At 51.9% G+C, this 24,299-nt stretch overlaps 1 protein-coding gene across 1 annotated transcript in view; it reads left to right on the plus strand.

The window, feature by feature from the left end:
* Positions 1-24,299, plus strand: part of JAG1 (jagged canonical Notch ligand 1) — a 35,894-nt gene that overhangs the window by 6,574 nt on the left and 5,021 nt on the right. Inside the window, exons 3-20 of the mRNA XM_084887669.1 lie at positions 3,533-3,584; positions 8,638-8,892; positions 10,753-10,813; positions 14,778-14,908; positions 15,361-15,480; positions 15,903-16,016; positions 17,204-17,317; positions 17,919-18,032; positions 18,426-18,472; positions 18,701-18,874; positions 19,321-19,471; positions 20,458-20,622; positions 21,050-21,163; positions 21,690-21,803; positions 21,888-22,001; positions 22,111-22,227; positions 22,731-22,758; positions 23,409-23,494. Coding sequence (XP_084743795.1) covers positions 3,533-3,584; positions 8,638-8,892; positions 10,753-10,813; positions 14,778-14,908; positions 15,361-15,480; positions 15,903-16,016; positions 17,204-17,317; positions 17,919-18,032; positions 18,426-18,472; positions 18,701-18,874; positions 19,321-19,471; positions 20,458-20,622; positions 21,050-21,163; positions 21,690-21,803; positions 21,888-22,001; positions 22,111-22,227; positions 22,731-22,758; positions 23,409-23,494 — 2,071 coding nt within the window. The remainder of the gene's footprint in view (positions 1-3,532; positions 3,585-8,637; positions 8,893-10,752; positions 10,814-14,777; positions 14,909-15,360; positions 15,481-15,902; positions 16,017-17,203; positions 17,318-17,918; positions 18,033-18,425; positions 18,473-18,700; positions 18,875-19,320; positions 19,472-20,457; positions 20,623-21,049; positions 21,164-21,689; positions 21,804-21,887; positions 22,002-22,110; positions 22,228-22,730; positions 22,759-23,408; positions 23,495-24,299) is intronic.

A 24,299-nucleotide genomic window follows, 5' to 3' on the forward strand; every position in this document is an offset into this window, starting at 1 on the left:
TTCTCCAAAAAGAATGGTAATACAGGGCCGGCCACAGGAAGCGACAAGTTGAGTCAGCAGAGAGTCCACGGCCCCAGACAATCCCGGGGCGAGCGCCTCTGTACCATGGCCCCGTGGGCACTTGGGGCCCTCCCAGGGTGTGAGCTCCCCCGGCCGCCTGTCGCGGTGGCCTGGGGTTTTGGACGCTGCACGCGTGCCGTTTGGATGGCGGTTTGTTTGTGTCCGTCAGCTTGGCAGGAGTGGAGGCAGCCGCTTCTCAGGGCTTGGTTTGGCTGCCACCGTTGCCAGGAAAAGGAAGCTCCCAGCTGCCAACACAATTACCTTTGTTTCTTACATCCCCCTTCTTAATGTGGCAATTAAGTGCTTACCACTCTGCCCAGTGCCAAGGTAACCACCGAGGAGTGTGATGGGCGCAGCACACAGCCCTCCCACAGCCTCGGTGCCGAGGGCGGGAAGGTGCTCGGAGGGCACCGGGTGGCCCTGGAATGAATGCCTTGGGGCTTGGATCTCGGGACTCTCCTAGGGAAAATTCCACAGAAGTCCTCCCTCCCAGAGGTCACTCCGAAAGCCGACCATTCCTCCTTCCTGCTGCATGAGAATGAGCCTGAGAACCAGCTGCTCTGTTGCCAGTTTCCATGAGCGCCTGGAGTTGGGAAGGGGCAGAAGTGATTCACTCTGCCAACCCAGGCTGAAGGTCTGTTAGCAACCCATCCGTCCTGAGGCTTTGCCCCCAGGCCATTTTTCTGGTCAAACTTAACAGGGGGAGGGGGGTGCGAGATGAAAGCCTGGTGACTCTCCATAAAAGTCATAGTTTTATAGCATGAAACAAACTAAAATCCAGGTATTTGCTGTTTCTTTTTTCCTGGGTGGGTTTTGTGGTATGAGCTCGTTATCTTGCCTGGGACTCCTTTGCAAGCCCTCGGGAAGGCCTGGTGCCTCTGGTTGGGGTCAGAGTCACAGTGGCTAATTGGGTGTGACATGATCCGAATGGATTGTTGGTTTCGGCCTGGTACCCTACTTTGATGGCATAAGGCGTGCGTGGTCTGGATCTCGGGGTCCACTTATATCCCGGGATATACGGAGGTCAAGCGTGGGCCTGGGAAAAATTAAAAGTTCCCTCGCAACTAATAATCATTGTCAAATTATCTTGGTTGTCGATCTATCGTGTGGGGATGGAGTGGGTGGCAAGTGGGCCTCCTAATAGGGGCCATGAAGGGAAACCCTTTTCTCTGAAGGCTGGGCAGGAGGAATCCTCCTGGCTCGGGAGGTGAATTCTAGGACCACAATCCCTTCCCTGAAATGAGGGAAGAGAAGAAGGTCCAAGGCTTTTTAGTTTTTTCTGTGTGTGTGTGTGTGTGTGTGTGTGTTTTGGCAAGGCTTCGTGGCCAACACCACAGTCTCCAGCCCTCGCCCCATATCCGCCCCCCATCCACCTCCGAGCAGGAGCCCGTGATGGAAAAATCATGACACGCAGTGTCTAGAGCTCTGCCACGCTCTTCCCTCCCGGTGGGACCGTGCTGGTCAGCAGCTTCTGAAGTCTTTCCAGTTCCTGGCAAGGATGAGCCGGGTAGACAGCTCGGTCTTCCAAGTTCTTGTGCAAGACCCAGGGATGCCTTCTCCCATGAGCCTGAAGCCGAGTTAGTACAGTCACCCCAGCTCAGTCCCCGGGACGCCTTCCCTTTCCACGGGTGTGTGCGGGTATTATGTGCTGAGTGCTCTGCAAGTCTGTCAAAACTCCAGGTATCGATGCATCTAATCAGGGGATTAATTACAACAATATGTGGAAGCGAGGGACATGGGTCTCCACGTGATCAGCCAATGAAGGGCTTAATTACCCAGAATGAGGCCCACGTCTGGCCTCCTTTTTGACTTGGCTCACCTCGAATCAGTAAGAGAAATAAAAGTTTCTTGCTGTGCCCGGGGAAGAGTCCTGTAATTTGTAGGAAGTTCCAGGGAACCAAGAGGCCGTAGATAAGGTGTAACTTTCACTAATAAAATATTAACAAGGACAATGAGCTTGGACCTCTGGCCACTCACAGGAGAGGGCCGGGCATGTGCCCTGGCTTGCCCAGTTCTGCTTGCTCTTCTGAGCATTTTCCCACAGTTATCAGTGAACGAAATGGAATCCTACTCTGCTTTGAGTATGAAACATATTTCGGCTGAATTCCAAGGCAGGATCTATCACAAGATGTTTTTATACTCGGAGGCGGCCCGCTGGGTTGCTATGTGAGCAGGAAGCTTTCCCTGAGTTATGAATGAAGCTCCCTTTGCCACGCCGTGTTTGCCTTTCACCTCGCAGGTGTCATTTCTTGGTGCGTGTGTTTCCGGCGGCATGGCACTCTTTGATTAACGTGCTCTGCTATTCCTGATGTGGGGGTACCCGACTGCCAGTGACGGTGCAGGGGGCACATAAAAAGGGTTCCTGCGCCTCCCTACCCTGCCCCCCCCCCCCCCCCCCATGGATATATTTCTCCAGCGCCGAGGTAGCTGAAAGTTTATTTAAGCCCTGGTGTCTCATGAGACTGACCTCATTCTAAACTACAAACGAAAGATTGGGAGTAAAAGTAAAGATTTGGAGTAAACTGGATTGGAGTAAATTGGGGAGAATTTACTAATGGCTCAGATTGGGGGCAGGTGGGATTCTGAGATAAGCCTGGAAGATAAAAGGTGCCTTCCGAATAATAGCTGGCCCCACGCCAGTGTCCGGGGAGCCCGTTTCGCTAGCGAACCCAAGATTATTCCTGGAATGTTAGATCTTATGGACAGATAAGTTTATCAATAAATAGAACCCTCGCATGAGTGCTTATTTCTGCCTTTTGTACTTTCTTCCCAACGGCCTGCTCCCCCACCGCCACCCCCCGCCCTCACCAGGCACCCCAAGTTAGGTTGCCGCCTTTGTCTTGGGAGTCTCTGCACCTACCCCCTCCTGCTTCCTAGAGTCACCTGATACTTGTGGGAGCCGAGATGGTCTCACACAGACAGGGCTTTCAAAGGGGTTCTGAAAAGGAAAAGGGGGCCTCCCCGGGGACCGCCCCACCGGGGCCCAAAGTGTAACCTTAGCAATAGCCGGCGCTCCTGGTGGGGCCCCCTCCCCCCCCCGCCCCCCCCCGCCCCCCCCCCCCCCCGCACAAAGACCCAGCTAGGTTTGTTTAGAATCCATTCTTTGTGTGTGTGTTTCTCATGCACTAGAATCAGGGCCTGGAAAGTTTTGGAAAGCTGGATGCTCAGTGCTCACCAATAGGTAGGCGGCGTTTCCCGATGGAGACTTGGAGCTGCCTGCAGGATGACCACTGGGGTTCCCCCGCCCCCAAACCCCCCCACCCCCGCTCCCTCCCCCACCAGATGAAAGGAGTCAGGCTGGGTTGGGTGCTGGAACGGGCAGGGGAGTTGGGTGACCTCAGCTCCACAGCAAAAGAATTTTCATTTTGGCTTTATGGTTATGTTTGGTGGGGTATGGGGGGAGGCCAGGAACTGAGGACACTGAGCGCTGGCCCCTCTTTCTGAATACTAAATGCCACTTCTCTCTCTGCAGAGGTCCTACACTTTGCTCGTGGAGGCGTGGGATTCCAGTAACGACACTCTCCGTAAGTATCCCAGCGGAGAACGTGCGGTACGTGGTGTGCAGCACCTGACTGAGTGGAGCCTGTCTCCTGGGTGTCAGGGACCTTCTACCCCCCACACATACACACACACATACACACACACACACACTCACACACACACTTGCCCCCGCCCCCTAAGGTAAGCTTCTCAGTAGCTTCTTTTTCCATCACTTCCCCTGGGCGTCTTGCTTAGAATATTGAGTGGCCAGGCCTAATTCCCAGTTAACTGGGCCCTTGCATATGGGACCTAGATTATCTTGGGGATAGAGATCTTAATGGTTTTACAACTCTAAAACCTTGTAGACTGCTAAAGGATCAAAGTGGTGACTTTTTAAAAGTCCATTTAAACTTTAAGTGAGCGTCTAATCTCCCATCGGAAAGATAAAGCCGCAAAGGTGGCGCTGGTCTCTAAAGACCGACCTTGAATTTCACTCGGCGGGCAGGTGAGCTTCCAGCCGCTCGGGGTTTCCCACACTGTGCACGACAGACCTCTCATTGAAGCGGAATTCCAGAGCCTCCCAGCCGCGGCCCTCGCCTTGTCCCCTGAGAAAGATGACTCTTCGGGGCAGGCTGCTTTTCAGAGGAGCGATGATGGGTGGGTTTCGGTGGGGAAGCCGTGGAGGGGGATTCGCAGCAGCCTGGCTTATAGGGTAGTCTTTGCTCCTTATGGGAACTTAAAATAGGTTTCCCTCTCCCTCGCTGAAACTGTGAGTTCCCTTTTTGTTAGGGTCAGGATGGGCTGTCATCGGAAAACTTGATTCACGCAGGAATCTCATCTGTGCAGGAGGAGAGATTGATCCAACATTTGTCTTTGCCGTCGGTTCTCTGAATGCCGTATCTCTTTTGTTTCTCTGCCTCCCTGGCCCTTTCTTTGTGCTATTGCTTCTGATGACATTCCCCCCCTTTTCTCGCCTGGCCTTTAAAAAAAAACAAAAACCTGATTCTGAGAATGGTGGATGCCCAGAGAGGGCCCCGTGAGGGCTTGGTATAGGCCACATGGGCCGATTCTGGCTCTTCGGGTCGCCCAAGGCCACCCAGTCCTTGCTGAGCCCAAGAGGGCCAGAGGCTCCAGGCTGCTTGGATCACTCCTCGCCTTGGCCCTGTGGACTTCCTCTCTGAGGGGCACCCCTGGCCCACTGCGGTGAGGGGGTGTGTGACCAGCCTTGGATCTGGCTGAAGCCAGTCAGGATGCTGGACACCTGTTTGTTCTCTCCTCTCTCCCTGGCCACAGACGTTGGGATTGTGTGTCCCTCCCTGGCCACAGACGTTGGGATTGTGTGAGCATTATGTCACTGTGACCTGCTTACACTGGTAACTAGGCATTGGCGGGAAGAGGGTGGGGAGGGAGAAATGGCTCTTTCAGGAACTGTTGTAGATGTGCTGGGCTCTCCCCTCCACTGTGGATGTTAAAACAATCTAAAGAGAACATCCTCAAGGCTGAGCCCAGCTCTCTGTAAGAGCTGGATCTGGACACCCGGGAGGGCCGGCTAGGGACTGCCTGGGCCTTCCCTGGCCCCGCAGGTCAGGTCGCTGTTTCCTGGGGAGCTGGTGCACATACAGAGCTGTCCGTGGTTGTGTGCAATTTGGGGTCGCCCCCATTTTGGAGCTGGGGGCATGGCATGTTTCTTCTGTTGCTAGGGGTAGAGCCAGATCTCTGGAAGGGCACCAGGAGGACCTGGGATAGGGATACAGGGCTTGTGACCCTGGACCCTTGAAGAGGGGAAGCCACAAAGCCTCCCCCCCCCACCCCCCTGACAGCAGGTCATTGAGGCTCACTTTGTGAACCCCCATGAGGAAGGTGGGGTTTGCTGGGAGTGTGTTGTCTGCTTGCTTCTTCAGCCCTCTTGTTTTCAAGTTAATTGAATTCACATTCAGAGCCAAATTCGCTATCTTCCCTCTCCAAAAGCAGATCCTTCCTTGAACCCTTTCTGGGTGACTGGTCCCAGCATTTGAACACCCGGTATGTGAACCAGAAGTCTCCCACAGCATCTATATCTAATCCACCTCCACGTTCTGAAAATCTTGTCTCCAAGACCTCTCACCATCTCCCCTGCTACTGCCCTGGTCCGAGTCGCCATCTGTTCATACCCGAACTCTTCACAGTAGCGACTGAGTTAGTTCACCCACATCTCCTCTGGTCTGCCTCCCAGGCTTTCCCCATTCTGCTATCTTGGTATTTTCAGAGCTTTGTCACCTTTACTCAGAGCTTCTTCCTGTTCTTGGGACAGATCTCTACGGGCCCACAGGCCTTAGAGTCCAGCCTTGTCTCCCTGCCACGTGGTCATCCATTGCATTCGTATTCCAGTCCGATCCCACCAGTCACCTTTCTCTCTCCACATTCTCCTGCCCGGTGTCTTTGCATGTGCTTGTTGCTCTGCCTGGAATGTTTTGCTTTTCATTCTCTTCATCCTCTGCCCCTCCCAAGGGACTGTCCTCTGAGAAGGCAGATGCTGAGGGTGTGTAGCAACCTACACAGAGGTGGCTCCTTTGGGGGGGCCCAGTCAAGATGCCGACATCCTGGCTGCAGATTAGAGACAGAACCCTGAGTGTGGGAACAGAACCCCTTCGCCCAGCAGCTCCGCAATGAGCCCTCATGAGCTGGGCGTGGCCCAGCCGAAGCCCAGGTGTCCTCATGTATTGGAAAGTGTTGTCTAAGGCTGGCTCTCCTGCCATCAGTCCTCCAGGGTCATTTCCGTTGCATTTCAGGACTGCAGTACAAGGGTACACGCCTACCTTTCTGTCCCAGAGCAGATGGCTTCAGCTTATTGTGCTGTTCACTGGATATGTAACTACCAGCAGGCATACTCAAGACCAGGGCTTGCTACCCTGTCTCGGTTGGTGGGTTGGCGAGGTCCTGGGGTTATGCTCAGACTCGCCTCCCATTACCTCCTCCTTGGCCTGCAAGCCTGTTGTGGGTGCTTCATGCTCCCCCTCCACGCAGTTGAAGATTGCAGGAAGGCTTGTTAATACCCTTTACAGTCACGAAGCTGGATTACCCCGTGATCTACCCCAGATACATTTTTAATGCGCCAAGCTGATAGGAAGTGTGATTCAGGCAGCTTAGAAGAAAAAGCAGCAAACTTGCTCTCTGTAACCCAGATACCAGAAAGCATGTCAGACACTCTCTGTGAGGGAAAATGTGTCACGCAGGTGTGAAGTTAGTTATGCAGATCTGGTAGACCACTGAGGATTCGGAAATAATCCCTTCACCAGATTTCTTCCTGGAAATCTGTGGAGAGCACGCTAAGCTATTGAGAGTGACATGTCAGCCTGTGCCTTTAGGATTGGCTTGGACTCTTGTCGGAATTGTTTGTTGTTGATACCTGGAGGCCTCCGAGCCATGGCAAGCGTGTTTAAATAATTCATTTAGTAAGAGCTCATAATCACATGGTAATAGCTCACTACACTTTTTAATTGAACTAGCAGAACAAACACACAGTTAATGGAGGACATTTTTGTCATTCTTCGGCCTGTGTTTGTTTGCAAAACTGAAGTTGGTAAAGTGTTTTCCGCAAGTGGTTCTGTGCGTGCCGGGGTGGAAGTCTGCAGGTATGCGGGCTTGTTCAAGGCTTGTCTTGCCCACACGACAGTTAAAGAAACCCAGAGGGTGCACAGGGCGGTGCTGGAAGTGGAGTGTGCATGGAGCCAGCCGCCCAGGCGTTCCTTCACTCCTGGTCACCTGCAGGGCTTGCTCATCAGTGTGCACAGGCCCTGGGCCTAGGAAGACGGGTGTGGGTGGGTAAGAATCACAAAGACATTGCAAGTAGGTCCTAACACAGTCTCTCCAAGGTGGCCTTGAATTTGACAAGGCGGTGAAGGGTTGGTGCTGGCAGGTTTAAGAAAACAAACACAAGACCAGGCTGGGGTGCTGACTTAGCGCCTTGCTTCCTTCTCACAACCCTCCCCTGAACTCCTGGCACCTGGTGCCTACAGAGCTGCTTCAGTACCTGTCTCTCTCAAACTGCAGTAGGTTATCAGTGGCCTCGAGGCAAGGGCCACTCTGTTTCTCCTGAGAGCCGCTTCAGCTCCAGGATTTTTCCTCAATGGGCACTCTTCAGCGAGCATGCCTGGCTCCAAAACCCCCTCAATCTGCCTCTTACCTGGGGTGAATTCCTTTTTTCACCTGCCTTCTGGGCAACGGTGCAAGGTGCAGTGCTACAAGTTTGTAGTCTCACTGTTTAAGTGGTAAAGGTCATCATTTTTTAGAAAGCATAACTCTCCTCCTTGGCTTCCAACAAAGAGTTTGGAAGTAGATTCTTTCTAAAGCAAGACACAAACATCTAAAACCAGAAGAGAGATCGCTACCCTTGACCTGGAATAATGAAATTTCTTTTAAGAGCAGCATTCCATAGTGGGCTACTTCCTATAATGTGTAAAGAGCTTTTGCAAATCGGTGTGACCAGCCACGCCCCAGAAGGCTTGGGAAAGAAGAGAAACAGGTGACAGCTCACGGAAGAGATGCAAATGGTTTTGCAAACCCGTGAAAGGGCGCTCACCATCACTTAATTAAATGCTAATTACAACAAGAGATACTTCTTTACCTACCAGGCAGCGATCAGAAAGTTTGATAATGGTGTTGGGAAACAGTTTCCTGTGCGGGTGGGAGGACAGACTGACGGGACTTCATTGGTGGTTGTTTGTGGTTGTCTGGGGCTGTGCACGTCCTCTGAGTCAGCACTTCTGTTTCTAGGATCTTTTCTCACTGATCGAACCACACACGTGGCAGATATGTTAAGAATGTTCACTGTGGGCTTTGATTAATAGCCAGAGGCCAAAACAACCCTATTGCACATGTGTCAGAACTAGGTAAACAATTTGTTTTTCCGGACAGTGAAATACTATACACATTAAAAAAAAAGTCCAAAATGGTATCAGCAGTTGCTACTGGGGGTGGGGGTTTTCATTTTCTGCCCTTTCTGTACTGCTGAGTTTTTTACCCTGTGCATTTATTGTTAAAAATAGCCAAAATGGTCAGGTCAGGAAGGAGGCTCTGATGCGAATGTTAATGCAATTGATCTTTTTCCTTTCCATGTAGAACCGGACAGCATCATTGAAAAGGCTTCTCATTCGGGCATGATCAACCCCAGCCGGCAGTGGCAGACCCTGAAGCAGAACACGGGGGTGGCCCACTTTGAGTATCAGATCCGCGTCACCTGCGATGACTATTACTACGGCTTCGGCTGCAATAAGTTCTGCCGACCCCGAGACGACTTCTTCGGGCATTATGCCTGCGACCAGAATGGCAACAAAACGTGCATGGAAGGCTGGATGGGCCCCGAGTGTAACAGAGGTACGTGGTCTGTGCCGGCTGGGCTAACCAGCTCTGGGTGGCTGTCGCTTTCGGTGGCAAGTTCTCACCCCACCTGCGATCACGTGGCTGTCTTAGGTGGGGTGAGATTTTTGGCTTTTGTCTATGCCCTGCCCACCAGCTGCTTTTACGATTGACTGCTCACAGCTCACAGCTGTTCCTCCTCTGAGCATTGTCGTGGCCAAGCAGAGGCCACTCCATGTCCCATCCCCGCAGCTCAGTCTGAATCAGTGACATGTCCCCTCTGCCTTAAATCTGCTACAATTCATGCCCCAGAGCGGCTCCTGGGATCAGGCTGAAGCCAGACTCCAGCTGAGACCACGTCCTTGCTCAGCTCCTACCATTACCCCATCTGTTCCCCTCCCTACTGCCTCCTGTACCAAGACCCCTTCTCAGGCTCTGCTTTCAAGGAACCTGACCCCAAACAGATAACCAAGGGGGACTGTGTTAACCCAGTCAATGTCTGCACAGATGATTCTGTAGGAAACGACAGCCCCTGAGCTCAGGATGGCCTTATAGCAAACTTTCCCTGGGCATCTCTTAGGGCGGTGGCATTGAGGGAGGAGCGAGTGGTTTTCATACTTGAGTATAAGTGAACCCATCCACGAAAGCACAGGTACACCTTGGAGGTACTATAGTACCCAGACCACCACAGTAAAACGAGTGCAAAAATTCCCTTCTTAATCTGTTTGCTGGTTGGGGATCATGCCTTTAATTTGTAAAAAGCAAAAAAAAAAACAAAACAAAAAAATAAAATAAAATAAAAACCCCCACATCTGCGAAGCACACGAAAGAGAAGCACGTTAAGACGAGGTCTGCCTGCATAAGCTTTGCAGCTGTGCTACCTACCACCCCAGCCCCTCCTAGAATCGGCGAGTTATCACATCCACAGACATCCACAGAGCTCTCTGTGGTCCTTGAACCATTAACAATCCTAAGGCCTAGCAAACTGGTGGTAATTCCAGTTAACCACAATAGGCCCTCATGGACATTAATGTGCTCTGCTTATTCCGAATAAATTTGATAAATCCTTTTAAAATGCACTCCAACTAAAAATGAATATTTGAGCTGTGGTTGAGGGGCAGGGCAGAGAGAGGTACTGACAGGTCTCTGTGGCCGTATTGTTTTCTTCAATAGCAGGACAAGAGTTTTAAAAGGATGGCATTTCTGGGACCCAAATGAAAGGCAGAATTGATAAATATGTTTTAAGTAATTGGTGTTCTAAAAACAAACAAGTTTATATTTGGTATTTTTTCTGCAAAAAAAAAAAAAAAATGTTTTTTTGTTTTTTTTAATGCAGCAGAATTGCTTTGTGAGGATACTTTACAAAAGTACCAACCGATCTGGTGCTAAATGGGCCAAATGAAGGCAACCGGCTCGCTTTGTTAATCCCATGGGATTTTTGAGTCACCGGGCATTGGGGGGGGGGGGGGGGCCTTAAGGAGGCTGGGGCTCATCTGAACTCTGCCCTGATGGGACAGAGTGGGTTAGATGAGGAAGGATTACACCTCCCTTTTTTCTTTTGTCAAGGGTGGGAATTGACAAGGGAGCAGGGTAGCTATTGTTCAGAGAGACTGGATGGTGGGCCCCTTCCCCCATCGGCTTGCCTGCATTTTTTGTCCCCAAACAGTATCATGTTTTGAGGATCTGCTGGCGTGGCCTTGAAGTTTAAAACTGGATTTGTTATTTGGGCACCTCCCATCTTCCTCTCTTTACAATGGACTTGATATGAGATCTCTTGAAGTCGTGGATTTTGTAGGCTTAATGTACTAGGCCATTCTCATGGCGGTGACGGTCCGGGAGTGGGCAGGGTACTGATGCAGACTTCTGTGTTTCTTACAGCGATTTGCCGGCAGGGCTGCAGTCCCAAGCACGGGTCTTGCAAACTCCCAGGTGACTGCAGGTAAACAACTACACTGTTGTTGTTTTTGTTAATTTTGTTGTTGTTATTCTAATAATTATTTTTGTGATGCAAGCAGAGGGACTGACTTGACTGTGAATATGTTTCTTTGGAGAACAAGAAAGCTTCCCATTCAAATAGGCACATCCGAAGCTTATTAAATTATACCAGCTGTCCGATGGAATGCACACACTCCTCATAGGGGGAAAAAAAAAAAAAAGGAAACACTTAGGAGCATACTCGGTGACTTCATGGACTAACTCTTCTGTAAATTGATAACATGTTTTTTGTAATCTTCCCCGCAACGTGCTAATGGACTAGATGGGGGGATGTGGGTACGTTCCTTTGCCTGTGTATCCGCCCCCCTCCTCCCCGGTTTTCCATCTCCCAACCCTCCCCCACTTTTCCCATCAATAGGGAACATGGAGCATTCTTTAGAATGGGATTAGTACAATCTCCTGGCCCCTTTGCAGGCGGGAGACAGGCCGGTGCTGAGAGGTTAATGGCTGTGCTGGAATCTTGTCAGTTGAGCCTGATGAATGTAGACTTTGCTGCTGGCCTTTGAAGTCTGTTCTTTTATGGTCCCAGACAATGCAGAAGCCAAACCGAGACCTACCCCGACTGCTTCGTGACTGCAGTTTTGGGAACTTTCTGAAATGTACATTATGCCAACTTGGGAAAGGCTTCCTTCAGGAAATAGTGTTGCTGCTGTGGCCTTTTGACACAATCTCGCAATTTACTTGGCCTCTTCCTGTAGCCAAAGGGATTAGCAGATTTAATGTGACACCACCTGGGTCCTTTGGGCCTGTCACTTTTGCCCCCAAAGCTACCCTGGTTTGAGCCAAGGGAAGCTTACAACACGTGTAAGCCAGTGTTACATGGGGCCCTTGTCCCAAGGCAGACCCTGAGTCCATAGGTCAGGGGTGGGCCCAAGTCTCTGCATGTCTGACAAGCCCCTGCACGCTGCTGTTGGCTGGTGGGACCTTACTTTGGGAATCACTGTCTCCAAACTCCGGGACTTCCGAGTGGAATCCCCCAGATTAATCAGGGAACTGTCAAAATGCAGATTCCTGGGCACCACCCCACAGGCATGAATCTCAGCCTCTGGGCCCAGGAATCTGCATGTTTTGAGAAGCCGGCCCCATGATTTTGCTGCTCAGATTTTGAGAACTGCTGCTTGATAGTTAATCGGTGGCCTTTGGGGACCCCACCCCTGCATCTGTTCCCCATCCATGCAGCAGGGAGCACTGGGCTCTGAGGCTGGCAGCTGAGGTGGGAATGAAGGCAGCTGGAAGTAAAAGAAAAAACAAACCTGAAAAGTGTCTCTCCCTGCACTTCAGAAAGGATAACGATTATTTCTGGAAAGCTGAGGGGGGTTTGCAGACTAACTCCTAGAGGTGGCGGCCGACTGTAGGCCTGACAGTGTTGCTGTCAGATGTTGAGCTGGCGTCCACCTCCTTCAGCTCTCCGTAATTAGGGTGTTCTGGAGAAAGTCAGATCAGCAATGCCATTAGCCACTCTGGGCCTGCTCCGCGCTCAGATGGGTATCAGAGAGGCCAGCCACGATTTCTGCCACTGTCATCAGAATAAACGTGCGCGCGGGTGAGGGCCCTCCCAGCCAGAACAACAGGCTTTGTCTCCAGAATTTAGCCCTTTCTCTTTCCGAGTCTCACCTCCCACTCCCTGCCCAGACACGCACCAGTGCCCTTATTTACTTAAGGTGCGACTTTCCCACACGTCATTTGCATAGTCTCTCAACCCATCTCCTTCTCCCTGCCTTGAAGGAAAATCAAAACAGAACCTTCTAGCTGAGGAAGTTCAGGTTGTGCCCTGCACCAGAAATAGTGGATTGGCAGGTTACCTGTTAAGATGGATTATGTATTACAGAGGTGGTTGTGTGGTGTTTTTTTTTCTCTTCCACATGAGAAAACTTGATGGGTCCAGTAGTTCCCAGGTGGACTTAGAGCCCTTTTCCTGGGCGCATATGTGCACTTTATTGCAAGCCTGCCAATAATATCAAAGTTAATTATGAATCATCATGTGAGGGAAGTCACTTCAATTTCTCATGAGAACCTTAATCATATACTATTAAACTAGGATAACTTTGTGATGCCTCTTTTAGGGTCAGTATTTTTATTTGTTTTCTTTTGAAGTCATCCATGGCCTCTTGTGGTTCCTTTTTTTTTTTTTTTTTTAATGCTTGGGGATCCAGCTCTCATTAATTAGGTGGTGAGGTTGGGTCCTCAGCTGCCTCTTCTTGCTTTTATTAGACAAACTGGAGAGGTATAGCTATCCTTAATTTGAAAGGGAAGACGGGAAGGTGATTAGGAGATTGCTACTTTCATGTCCGTTTCCTCTTAATACCTTTCAAGCTAAGAATATCCATTTTTTAAAAATATATTTTATTGATTTTTTTTTACAGAGAGGAAGGGAGAGAGATAGAGAGTTAGAAACATCGATGAGAGAGATCCCTACTGAGGATGTGCCCGCAACCAAGGTACATGCCCTTGACCAGAATTGAACCTGGGACCCTTCAGTCCACAGGCTGACGCTCTATCCACTGAGCCGGTTTTGGCAAGAATATCCATTTTTAATCCAATGGGTCCCCTCCACCTCCCACCAACATAGATGTTCAGTTTTTAGAAATGTCTATCCGATGATTTACCGTGCTTCTTTAAATAGTCACTTGTTACCTAGACCGATGTTTAGTGTTACATAAGCCCTGGAATCCTGAACCACACATGCCAGTGGTTCTCAATGGGGTGTGGCCCGCTTGGTGGTGGGGGCTGGGAAGCAGGCGATTAGCTGTCAGCCGGGTCCCTAGAATTTTCCCATGACCAGGATTTGCTAGCCTGCCTCCCGCTTTCTGGAAACCAAAGCCTTTCCTCTGGGGGTGCCTGTTCTCCGCTGTTACAGCTGAGCAGCTCAGCGGGGGAGTCGGTGCCGAGACCATGACGTTTCCCAGGTCCCGTTATGGAAACACTTGCCTCAACCCCACCTTCCTCCCCCACTCAGGCCTGCCCCCACCCCCACCCCCTCCTGCCTGAAAGCTTGATTTTTGATAAGGCAGTTAAAGTTTCAGAAGGCTTGAAACCTGAGGGGGAGTGGCGGAGACCCTGCCCTCTCTCCCATCCCGGGTGAAGGTTTATGTTTGTGTTTTTGTTTGTGGATCAAAGGCACCATTGGGGCTCGAAAGGGTCCGATTAATGAGGCGCTTAGAAAGGTAACTCAACTCCCTTCCCCAATACTAGATAAACTGAATTGACCTTTTTTTTTTGGCAAAGTGAGAAATAACTATGAAACAAATTAGCCCAAGCAGCCATAGCCGTGGGTCACCAATTACCTATGGGATTGGTTGGGAGAGCTGCTGCTTCCCTTGCAGAAACGGGTTCAGGGATCCTACCCTCCTCTTTGCCAAAAGAGGCGCCCCATTTCCCTCCTTGTTTGACTCCATAAAGCCCCGTCGCGAGGCTGTTTCCTGCCGCACTCGGTGTCCTGTTGCATTTTTGTGTGCTGGGGTCGTGACTCACTGTTTAGACAAAGGGCCGAGCCAAGCTGCTGTGTAAAACGGCCCAAAGTGCTGTGTTTGCGGAGACTTTCACATGGCTATTGTTGTCACCAGAGAGTCCTTCCTTCCCCTCTATAGCGGGCCCTGGGCTTGATTTATTCCACCCTCAGCTCATTCCTGGGAGCCTGAGAAGACTGGCTTTGTGCAGGGCAGCCCCATGCTGGCCTCTCTCCCCGAACAGCCTCCCTTTGTCATGCGTCGCCTGGGAGGGGACCTTGGCCCAGCTATGAAAATGTTTGTTTAGAGGGAGCCCCAGACAAACCTTGAGAGTCTGAAACCCTGTCCCCAAAAACAAAACAGAGAAAACCCGTGCACTCTGCAGCCTGGTCCGGGAATGAATGGCCCAGATCTCCCTGAATGTTCTAGAGACTGAAGGAGGCCTTGCTGTCTGTCCCTCAGGTGCCAGTATGGCTGGCAGGGCCTGTACTGTGACAAATGCATCCCGCACCCGGGGTGCGTCCACGGCACCTGCAACGAGCCCTGGCAGTGCCTCTGTGAGACCAACTGGGGCGGACAGCTCTGCGACAAAGGTACGCCTCGGGGAGGGGGGTGGCCCTGAGGGAGGGGATGTCGGGGAAGGAGCACGAGGTCTTGGGGGTGGGATGGCAGTTACTTAGCTGCTTTATTTCTTTATGTTTATTTGTAGGGTATATTTTAAATTATGAATTGGGAATCTGCTTAAATGTGCCTTTAGGCTCCAGTTTTGTTTTGTTTTGTTTTCTTTTTTATGAAGGTATAATTGACCTATGGTAGTAGGTGGACAGGACAGTGATTCACAGGCATTGTGAAATGGTCCCCACCATACATCTGGTGGCCATCTGCCTCCTTACAGCGTTAATACAATGCTATAGACCATTCCGCTTTCCATCCCCATGACTTATTCATGACTTCCGGCACTTACAAGAAGGGGACTAGGAGCGCAGCGGGTTGGGCAGTCTTGACATCGCTGAGCCACTGACTTCTTTGGGATCCTCTTTTGCAGATCTCAATTACTGCGGGACGCACCAACCGTGTCTCAATCGGGGAACGTGCAGCAACACGGGTCCTGACAAGTACCAGTGTTCCTGCCCCGAGGGCTACTCAGGACCCAACTGTGAGATTGGTAAGTGGTCCAGGCGGAACGAGATCCCTTCGTTTAATTACTTTGTAACCAGGCTTTAAAAAACATACTTAAGGACTCATAAAAAGATGAGCGTATCCTCCAAAGTGAAGACTTGCCGTCTCAGCAATCCTGTGGGTCTTTGAAATGTTCCTTCAGGTCACTCGCGTGTTTGGGGTGATGTAGACAGGCAGGGGAGGCAGTGTGTCTGGGATGCCACGACCCCGACTCTTAAGATGCCTAGGGATGTGGCTGGAAATAGCGAGAGAGATGACTCCCTTTCTTCCCTAGACACAGCAGGCTTTTATCACAGACTTGCTTTTAGCTTTTGAAATGACCTTGAGCCGGTGGCCCAGGTGTGGATCTGGGTGTGGGGAGAGGGTGCGGGTAACGTCCCTTGCTGACTGCTATCCCTGTCTTTGCAGCGGAGCACGCCTGCCTCTCTGATCCCTGCCACAACAGGGGCAGTTGCAAGGAGACCTCCCTGGGGTTTGAGTGTGAATGTTCTCCGGGCTGGACTGGCCCCACGTGCTCCACAAGTAAGTCGGGTTCCGGCCGGTGTCCTTTCTAGAGGGTCGTTCATTGTGTGGAGGTTCGGGGTCAGACAGCTACCTGGGCTCGTGGTCCAATGTGAGGTCTTGGTGAGAGGTTATCTTGATGGGAGCGGGTGCATGCAGCCTGCAGTCGGGTGGGGAGTATGGCTTGAGCTCCTGGCCTGGGTACTTGGAAGTTTCTCCATCCTCCCTGCTAAGTGAGCACACGGGTCTGCTACTGAAAGAAATGGGCTCACGGCATAGCCCCTAACTTTGCCTGTGCTCCCTGACGCTCTGCTCCTCCGGATAGAATCATGGGGTGTCTCTCAGCAGGGGAGGTCATCACCCCTGAATTTTGTCATGAGTGCAGGTGGCCCTGAAAGAGGGACTCGGGCTAGAGAGCCACCATGGCTGCCATATTGGGCTGCCCATCAGAGCCACGGGGTGCTTCAGAGTACAGTTCTCCCTGTCCCACAGTTTCCCTTCGGAATCAGGGAGTCATATCCTTTAACAAGTCTCGGATTGCTGAAGTGCAGCCCAGGCCAGAGAAAACCACTGTCAGCAGCCCTTCCCCACCCCCCCCCCCACCCTCCCTGAGGGCAGCAGGCAGCATGGTGAAGGATGTGGGTTCTGGGGTCGGATGGCCTGGCTGGCACCGTAGCCTCCACCCACCACTTTGTGGAACTCTGACCACAAAACTTCCCCGTGCCCTGTGTAAATGGGCTGGCGGCAGTGCCCGTCTCCTGGGGTTGTGAAGACTGGGAGAGCGAATTGTCAGAAAGAGCCTGGCACCTCATAAGTGGGCAGTGGGTGAGTGGTTAAGAGGCCTCCACAGTGCAGTACAGAGGTGGGGCATGGGGCCCCCAGGCGTGTTGTTTTGGGGCAACTCTAAGCAAATACGAAGAATAAGCTTTTCCACCGTGAAGGAAGAGTTCTTTTCCCTTAGTTCTCAGCTTCCTCTGAGCCATGATGAAACTTTTCTTTAAAAATAGCCCAGGGGTTGATGCTCTGGGGATCCCTGCCTGCTTAGGTTGGGGATTAAATGATCTGGGGCAGTGGGGGATTTAAAGCTAAAATCAGTCACTTACAGCAGGTGTCTGGCTGTTCTGTTAAGGCCCCTCACGTGGTATTAAATTGTCTTAATTGTCAAACGGGTTGAGATTAAATTGCCAACCCTCTTCCATTTCTCTCAGACATTGATGACTGCTCTCCAAATAACTGTTCCCACGGGGGCACCTGCCTGGATTTGGTGAATGGATTCAAGTGTGTGTGCCCACCCCAGTGGACTGGCAAAACATGCCAGCTAGGTAAGAAAGTGCCTGCACCAAGGTTGGCTCTGACCATCAGAGCCATTGAGGAAGATGAGCATGTGGCCCGCGGTGTGGGTCTGCACACATCACACGTAAGAAGTAATTTATTATCGAGAGTCCAGCCAGCCGGCCTGGGAGAAGGCGCTCGCATGCAAATGGCCGAGCTCTTTCAGGCCCTGTGGGAAAGTGGTGGGAACTCCTTGAACCATGTCAATCGTCTGTCCGAGGAGTGTTCAGCTGGGCTCCAAACGGGGATGATCTCATGAGGAATGAGCTGTCTGCATTCTTCTTGCCACATTTAAATCCCAGCAACTAGGCGGTGCCAGGTTTTTGCACAGCAATGCCTGGTGGCTTTCTGCCGTTCTGCTGGGGCCCCTTGTTCAGCAGCAGCCGGAGAGCTGTCCATTAGCATTCCTTATTGGAAAATGGCTAGGGAGAGGGATCTGAGGCTCAAAGGAGAGGGGACCTAGGATCTGTTACTTAGCTTATTAAACTGTCTCCTGTTGTAGACAAATGACTGGGGCAGCATTTGGGGGAGGGAATGGGACAGGGGAGAGTGAAACTCCTTTCCTCACGGCTCATCCTGGTTTTCTTTCAGATGCAAATGAGTGCGAGGCCAAACCCTGCGTCAATGCCAAATCCTGTAAGAATCTGATTGCCAGCTACTACTGTGACTGCCTCCCAGGGTGGATGGGCCAGAACTGTGAGATAAGTGAGTGACTTTGTTTTGATTTTGACTTGCATGAAACCAGGGTGTTGAAGGCGATTGCCAGTAGGGTGGTAAAAGGAAAACCTGGTGGAGGGAATGTTTCAGAAGAGGGAGTAGTCAGTGCAGAAATGGAAACATGGCATTTATCAGGCCCATTAGCGGGGGTGAAAGGGCCCCATTCTGATAAGATGGCTAAAACAAGGTGAAGTTTCACCAGCTCTGTCTCTGAAGAATGAGGGAGGGTTCCCACCCAGGGCAGTAACCTTATCTCGCTGGAAGCTCACAGGAAATCTGATTTGAAGAGTTTATCTGTTTGGACTGAGAAGGCTTTTCAATTAAAGCCCAATCTCAATGTAAATTGCCTCTTTAATATGATGGCTTGCTGTTGTTTTTTAGATATTAATGACTGCCTTGGCCAGTGTCAGAATGACGCCACCTGTCGGGTATGTAAATCTTTGCTTAAATCGAAACCTTAATGATCAAAAGCCAACTTAAGATTGCTATGACCCTGGGAGAGCTCTGGGAGGTTTAAAGCTTTTGGGAGACTCGGCCCTGGGCTATTCTAGTGAATCAGCTGAACCGCAACAGTCGTGCTAACCCGCTGCAGCCGCGTGTTGTGGAGGCACAGAAAGAAAGCCTGTGTTTCTCCCCCTCCCCTTCTCCTCTTCCAGGATTTGGTTAATGGTTATCGCTGTATCTGTCCACCTGGCTATGCAGGCGACCACTGTGAGAGAGACATCGATGAATGTGCCAGCAACCCCTGTTTGAATGGGGGTCACTGTCAGAATGAAATCAACAGATTCCAGTGTCTGTGTCCCACTGGTTTCTCTGGAAACCTCTGTCAGGTGAGCCTCGCTGGAGTCTCTGGCCAAGCTTTTACAGGGAGTCTCCTCCTGCTCCTTCCTCCCTCCTTCCCCCTTCCCCCTCTCCTACCCCTCCTCTCACTTTTCCTTTCTCCTCCCTCCCCCCACTCCACTCTTGACTCTGTGAAACGTATTAACCTCCCACTGGCTAGGGATCTCCGCTAGACAAACGCTGGTGGAGAGAGATGGAGTGGTTTTCTTGGTAGTGTCAGTAGCCTGTCCATTTCACCTCAGCGCTCTGTGATTCTGCTCTGCTTCTTCCCATGTTCACCTGGACAGTCTCTAGGGCCTACCAGTGTGTCATGCAGGCTGTTCTAATAGAAGCAGATGAAGGGGTCAGGTCCCAGTGTTCGCTGCCCCCGAGACGGTATAATCATACCTTTGTCTTCCTGTGTCCTCTCCCGCCGCCCTGCTCCCGCTCCTTGCAGCTGGACATAGATTATTGCGAGCCCAACCCCTGCCAGAATGGTGCCCAGTGCTACAACCGTGCCAGCGACTATTTCTGCAAGTGTACTGAGGACTACGAAGGCAAGAACTGCTCCCACCTCAAAGACCACTGCCGCACGACCCCCTGTGAAGGTACCTCCTTCCTCCCAGCTCCTGGCCTGTGCCCGAGGCTCGTTCCTCTGTCACTGCCCCCATCATACTCTGAGAACTGGTGTAAGGGAGGAGATCCAACCCCTCATCTGACTTGCTCGGGGAAGTCAGAACACATGGAAGCAATCGAGTCGGGCCTGCCTGTGGGAGAACCATGCCTGCAAGTAGCCCAGGGGAGCGAATGAAACTCACTTAGCATTCCTAGCCTGGGGTGGGCTGATCCGCAACGCTGAGACAAATTCCTCAGAGCAGCCCTGTCAGGAAGACTTCCCGCGGCGGTGGAATGTCCGTGTCTGTTCTGTCAGGCGCGGTAGCCATAGGCCCCAGGCCTTGTGGCCAGTGGAGCATTGAAAGTGTCGCTGGTGTAGCTAGAAACTTTTATCTTACTTACCGTGTTTCCCCGAAAATAAGACATCCTCTGAAAATAAGACCCAGCGCATGGAAAGATAAGACATCCCCTGAAAATAAGTCCTAGCGCAACTTTGGGAGAGAAAATTAACATAAGACACTGTCTTATTTTCGGGGAATCAGGGTAGTTTCACGTGGTTTCAGTTTAAGTAGCCACACGTGGCTCGTGGCTGCTAAATGGGGCACAGCCTTGCAGGTTCTGGAAGTGTGTCCTTCAGAGCCCGCCTTGAGGACAATGAAGTGGGGAGCGAAGCCGGTTCTTCCTTTAGCTCCTTCCACCAGAGAGACCTCCCGGTTGGGAGGAGAGGGGCCCTCCTGTAGGCTCTGCCGGCCACGTAGGGAAAGCAAACCTAAACATGCCTGGCGGCCTGGCATCTGATCCTGTCACAGTGTGAGGTGGCACGCTGCCAGCGGCTTGGCCCCCAGGTGCCTCTTGGTTCCTTACCCTCATTACCAGAGGTGCCTGTCACGGGAGCGCAGGCTTGGCGTACGTCCTGGGCGTGAGAACGCCGTGTCCTGTGGGCCGGTGGCCGTAGTCTGATCCCGAGTGTGTCTTCTAGTGATTGACAGCTGCACGGTGGCCATGGCCTCCAACGACACGCCTGAAGGGGTGCGGTACATTTCCTCCAACGTCTGTGGCCCCCATGGGAAGTGCAAGAGTCAGTCGGGAGGAAAGTTCACGTGTGACTGTAACAAAGGTTTCACCGGGACGTACTGCCACGAAAGTAAGACCCTTTCCCTGCCTCTGCCCAGCTCTTGGGGGGGTGGGTGCCGTGTGTGTCTTGAGTTGTTTCCATGGGGACGAGTGAAGGTCTGCGGTTATATCCAGGATCTAAGACCGAGCCTGTTTGAACTTGTGATCATGGATGCCGCCTAGCCTTCAGCACATTCATCTTGGAATGTTCTGGAATCCTTGCAGTTGCGGGTGGCCTCGCTTTCGGCGGGAATTTCTTCCCCACACCCACAGAGCAGCTGAGCCTGTGAGGGAGAGCCCTGCCTGGTGCATTTGAGAGGCAGTCCTGATGGCACTGAGGAGGATTTTTGAGCCGCCAAGTGCATCTGTCTCCTCGGGTAGCGGCCTATAGGACAGTGCCTGGCTTCCCTGATCCTTGATTGACCTTTTTTTTTTTTTTTCTCTCCTTCCTTTCTCAGATATTAACGACTGTGAGAGCAACCCCTGCAAAAACGGAGGCACCTGCATCGATGGTGTCAACTCCTACAAGTGCATCTGCAGTGACGGCTGGGAGGGGGCCTACTGTGAAGCCAGTGAGTGTGCCCTTGGGACAGACCACGGTGGGTTGTGGAGGGCGGGGTCAATAGAGGAAGCCTTTCTTTTTAATGAAATCTCTGCGAGGAAGACCCCAGCCCCGCCGCCTGGGTTCCCGCTCGCATTTGTTAATGTGGGGCACGGCCAGTGCAAAGGCACTTCAGCTGATGCGCTCTCGAGTCAGATTGCGTCATTGGGATGATTAATGTCCCTGCTTGCAATGAAGGAACCCCCTTTCTGTTCTGATTGTAATTCCCGCCCGTCTTGATTTTAATATTGTGGTTTTGTGGGAGGTCAGGCCTGCCCCTGACTGGCCTAACTTGGGGCGTTAGAAGTGAGCTAGTCGAGGTGCTTCTTTGCTCCTGGAAAGGGTGATGGTGTTCAAGTCCTGGGCCTGCTCCGCTGGTCTTGGGACCTGGAGCAGAAAGCGGGGGTGGAGGTGGCCGTGGGAACAGCGTGGCTCTCCTGGGTGGTAAGGTCCCGGATGGACGTGCTTTCAGCTGGCTGTCTTCTCTTTGGCTCTAGACATTAACGACTGCAGCCAGAACCCCTGCCACAATGGGGGCTCCTGCCGCGACCTGGTCAACGACTTCTACTGTGACTGCAAAAACGGGTGGAAAGGGAAGACCTGCCACTCCCGTAAGTGGTTTCTGGCTGGGATGCTGCCTCCCCCTTCTGTGAGGGGGCCGGTCAGGCGCTCACACTGACACCCTCCCCCTCCAGGTGACAGCCAGTGTGACGAGGCCACGTGCAACAACGGTGGCACCTGCTACGATGAAGGGGATGCTTTCAAGTGCATGTGTCCCGGAGGCTGGGAAGGGACGACCTGTAACATAGGTAACTTTCTGCCCCACGTGAGCCCCCTGTGAGCGTTTTCCTGGGGTCGGGTCCTTGCCCCTTCAGACTGTCTTTGGATCCTCAGGTCTCGCCTGTTTCTGTCTTGCAGCCCGAAACAGTAGCTGCCTGCCAAGCCCCTGCCACAACGGGGGCACCTGTGTGGTCAATGGCGAGTCCTTCACGTGTGTCTGCAAAGAAGGCTGGGAGGGGCCCATCTGCACTCAGAGTGAGTGTCCACCCCCCTCCCCCGGTCTCCCTCCTCCTCTAAGGCTGAGGGAACTCAGCCTGACACCCTCGGGGACTTTGTGTGTGTGTGTGTGTGTGTGTGTGTGTGTGTGTGGCGGGGGCAGAGCTGTGTGATGTCGGCCTCTGCATCACCTGGCTCTGTCCTAATGACTTGATGGGATGCAGCCCTGACCTGGGCATGAGAAAGTCGGGAGGAGATAAGTGGAGACAGATGGTGTCTCGTCCTTAGCTCCGTCTGAGAAGCGCCTGTCTCTCTGCATTCTCACACGCCTCCCCGGCCCTGCCAGGGCCTCTTCCTGTGGACATGGGTCCCACGGTGAAGGGAACAAAGTGTGGCGCAGGCCTGGTTCCAATTGAGCGGGGTCTTAAGTGCATTCTGCTGGTGTTAACGGCGACGTTATCATTCGGGCATTAGGGAACTGGGCGGTGTTTTTGCTGAGGGCTAAGACTGCTTCCCTGTTAAGTTGCCTTTTTACTTTGCAGATACCAATGACTGCAGCCCTCATCCCTGGTAAGTGTGACCACTCGTTGGTTGTAATGTGCATGGGCATTTGTCTAAGAGAAAGGTTCTGATTTAGGAGGTCAGGTGGGCTGCAGACTCTACCTTTCTTTTTTCTTTTTTAAAAATATATTTTATTGATTTTTTACAGAGAGGAAGGAAGAGGGGTAGTTAGAAACATCAATGAGAGAGAAACATCGACCACCTGCCTCCTGCACACCCCCTTACCGGGGCTGTGCCCGCAACCAATGTATATGCCCTTGACCGGAATTGAACCTGGGACCCTTCAGTCAGCAGACTGACGCTCTATTCACTGAGCAAGCCGGTTTTGGCCAGACCCTGCCTTTCTGACAAATGGCCTGCTGGGCTGTGGCCACGCTGTAATTAGCCAGGTTGTCTTATTTAGAGCACTGATTCTCAATCTTGATGCCCATGAGAATCACCTGGGAGTCCCAGTGCCCAGGTGCAACGGACACCTGTCTGAGACTGGGGGTGGGTGGGACCATCAGTGTTTTTAAAGCCACCCCCCCCCCCCCAGGGCAGCAGTGAGTGTGGCCAGGGTGAGGGCAGCTGATGGCAACAGGCGTGGCTTCCTGTTGACTGGCAGCCAGAGCCGTGGAGCGGGAGGTTGGTAACTGAGGTGGTCTTTGCTCTCTTCTTAGTTACAATAGTGGCACATGCGTGGACGGAGACAACTGGTACCGGTGCGAGTGTGCCCCTGGTTTTGCCGGGCCTGACTGCAGAATAAGTAAGGACTGCTCTTAGCCGGGTCTCCACTGGCTTTATTCCCACCCCCTCCCCCCCCACACCCTTGCCACCCCTCAGCCTGAGACTGTTCATCTTTAAAGCAATTAGGCTGTGATTTGTGATTCCCTTTATTGCCTGTCAGGATTCTCTAATCACCAGCCTCCCACTGGTGAGACCCTTAGGTACCCGTTGGCCCTCGCATGGGTGGCACAGCCCTCCTTGTTTTAGGGGAGAGGGCACCAGCCACAGAATGTGACGATTAAGCTACTCTGAGGCCCCAAGGAAAGGGTGTGCTTTTCCCCGTGACTAACATGCAATTATGGGCAAGTGGACATTAGCCACAGCTACCCTGGTGGAGCTCAGAGCTAAGAGTTGGTGGAAGGATTAAAACAGTGGGGGCAGACAATGCAGTTTTTCAGGAACCTCAGAGTTTATTCTTTATTTTGAGCCTTTTTCCTACCTCTTTATATGCCTTTTCTTTTATAAAAGTGACAGAATAGTTGTATTTTCTTGTCCCCAAAATTATTTAAAATGTTACTGGTGTCTGGGATCCCCTGGTCTGGGACTGACTGGCCTCCAGCACTGGATGAGGGTGCATTGTTTCTATCTCATGTCTCTAAATCGGGTTGACATACGGCCAGGGAGTCAAATCTGGCCCGCTGCCTGTTTTTGTAAATAAAGTTTTATTGGCATACAGCCATGCTCATTCATTTACACTGTCTAGCTGCTTTCAGCTGTGATAAGAGTTGGGTAGTTGTGACAGGAACCACATGGCCTACAAAGCCTAAAATATTTGCTGTCTGACC

The sequence above is a fragment of the Pipistrellus hanaki genome, assembly GCF_964339955.1.
Source record: "Pipistrellus hanaki genome assembly, chromosome: 6".
NCBI classification, from domain to species: Eukaryota; Metazoa; Chordata; class Mammalia; order Chiroptera; family Vespertilionidae; genus Pipistrellus; species Pipistrellus hanaki.